Source organism: Berghia stephanieae, chromosome 14, assembly GCF_034508935.2.
Source record: "Berghia stephanieae isolate SIO BIC M18660-M18661 chromosome 14, UCSD_Bste_1.3, whole genome shotgun sequence".
NCBI lineage: Eukaryota > Metazoa > Mollusca > Gastropoda > Nudibranchia > Aeolidiidae > Berghia > Berghia stephanieae.
In genome coordinates this window covers 31,015,059-31,017,558 of record NC_088373.1, presented here as the reverse complement: position 1 = coordinate 31,017,558, position 2,500 = coordinate 31,015,059, and the positions used below count along the sequence as shown (strand labels likewise).

General features: G+C 42.3%; 1 protein-coding gene across 1 annotated transcript in view; it reads right to left on the bottom strand.

Moving 5' to 3' along the window:
• LOC144959577 (uncharacterized) overlaps positions 1–2,500 on the bottom strand; it is a 173,005-nt gene that overhangs the window by 96,297 nt on the left and 74,208 nt on the right. The window contains exons 13-14 of the mRNA XM_078892197.1: positions 1,731–1,882; positions 86–290 (exon numbers count right to left, since the gene is read on the bottom strand). Coding sequence (XP_078748323.1) covers positions 86–290; positions 1,731–1,882 — 357 coding nt within the window. The remainder of the gene's footprint in view (positions 1–85; positions 291–1,730; positions 1,883–2,500) is intronic.

The following is a 2,500-nucleotide window of genomic DNA, read 5'->3' as shown; positions in this document are numbered from 1 at the left end:
AAACAAAACAAACAAAAAAAAACAATAACAAAGACCCGAGTGACGTCAACTTCGTTCTATCTATATGTGGATAATAATATCTGACCTGTGACGTAAGAGAAGAGAAACCCCCTGGAGGTGGAGAACGATTCACTGCTGAAATAAACAGTCAGGGAATTCCCCGTGGACGAAATGTGATGGCTACTGGATGGGGACGATGTCTTGTCCAGGGTTAGAAGGTTTGTAGACTTTAGACTGGAGCCGTCGAGAATGTAGACGAAATCATTCACGCCTAAGTCAACATCCAAAATCTGAAGAAAATAAAAATTAGAGTGCGGTGATTATCATTATATTTTGATATTTATATCTTTATATGGCATTATTTAAAAAAAGAGCTTTATATAGCGCAATATCCGCTAAATGTGCTCAAAGCGCTTTACAAGGGGTCCCTGGTCAACAGTAACATTTAACACGTAGGACGGGACATGCCGCCTGTTAGGCGATATTACAATTTTTCGGACAGAGACAACGCTGTTGACGGCCAGGTACTCATTTTACACCTGAGTACGGTGAGAGAATGTGAGTAAAGAGCCTTTTCAAAGGACTCAACAATGCGCCGAGCGCGAGGCTCGAACTCCGGACCTTCCGATCCGAAAATGAGTGTCATACAACTACACCACATAGCCGCAATGTTTCAATTTCATCCCCCCGCCCCCCCCCCCCCCAACCCCCAACCCCTCTATTCATGAAAAAGCTATTCGTTTCTCCATTGTTTTTCACAGTAAACTGATTGTGTGTTTGTGGCTACATTATTATAAGTCGATGATAACAAGAAATGAAGAAAAGATTCTCTATGTGTCCAATTTTGGCCATCCATGCACGTGGCCATCCGGCAGCCCTGGCAAATTGCGAGCATACATATATCAATATCGATATGTCATTTTGAAATAGGTATGATTCGATATGTGATTCATATCGATATTTCGATATGATATGCCCAACACTCTGGATATCCGCCCAGCCGTGGAGGAATTCATCATCATCATCATTGCCTTTTTCACCCTGGGTCAGGGTATAGGCCACAGACAATGATGATGATAGAGAAGGATGGAAACTGTTTGTCTGTGGCATATAACCTGACCCAGACAAAGAGTTTCCATCCTTCTCTATCCGGAGCTAACTTTTTAAAAAATCATATCTCGTTCCATGTCTTATCACTTCTCTGTTTATCCTTCATAAATTATGTCAATGCAGAAACTCTTTGTCGCCCAAGCTAAAAAAAAAAAAGGATTTGATTTGTCCGTCTGCGTGAATACGCTTCAACAGTCGTAACGTCACTTCCCTCGTAATGACGCATAGTAACTTAGTAACTGGCTCTAAACTATCGGAACAATGGCGGACGCCCTTATGAAATATTTCTCGTACGAGCATAAAAACGTATCCAGAGGGGGAAAAAAAACATTATTAATCTGATCATGTTTTGACCTTTACACATTCTGATCACAAGACATATGAAAAGTTCTAGCCAGCATGAAGAATAAAAAGTACAGATTTTCTTTGTTTAGAACCACGATGGCCGCCGTTGCTGGGCGACGTGGCATTTTGAAATCGATATGATTCGATATTGTTATTCATCTCGATACTTCGATAAGATATGTCCAGCACTAATTGTCTGTCTGCGCCTCCGGATATCCGCCCAGCCGTGGATGAATTAACTGTACGTATAGATGGGTTATTAGGGTTAGATTTACCTGTAGGGTGATCAGGTTCCTTCCTGGTGCCCGAATCGTCCAGTGAAAGGCGCCTCCACCAGGACAGTAGATGGGGTAGAGGGGGGAGTAGAGGTATTGAGGGGCCGAGGTGCTGATGAGGTCAGAGGTTATGACCGGAATGTTTGGCAGAACTGTGGAAGAGAGAGAGAGAGAGAGAGAGAGAGAGAGAGAGAGAGAGAGAGAGAGAGAGAGGGTTAGAGAGGTGTGGATACGTTTTGAATAGGTTTGGTGTTGGATTTGGTGTTGTTGTTGTTGTTGTTGTTGTTGTTGTTGTTGTTTGTGATGATGATGATGGTGGTGGTGGTGGTGGTGGTGGTGGTGGTGGTGGTGGTGGTGGTGGTGATGATGATGATGATGATGATGATGATGACGACGATGGTGGTGGGGGTGGTGATGATGATGATGATGATGATGATGATGATGATGATGATGATGATGATGATGATGATGATGGTGATGATGATGATGGTGATGATGATGATGATGATGATGATGACGACGACTACGATGATGACGATGATGACGATAATGATGACGATAATGATGATGATGATGATGATGGTGATGATGATGATGATGATGATGATGATGATGATGATGATGATAAGGATGAGGATGAGGAGGAGGAGGAGGAGGAGGAGGAAGATTATAGTGATGATGAGGCTGAAAATGATGCTTTTAATAAATATAATATTGATGATAATTATGACAACATTGATGATTATGACGATGATGATGATGGTGGTGAT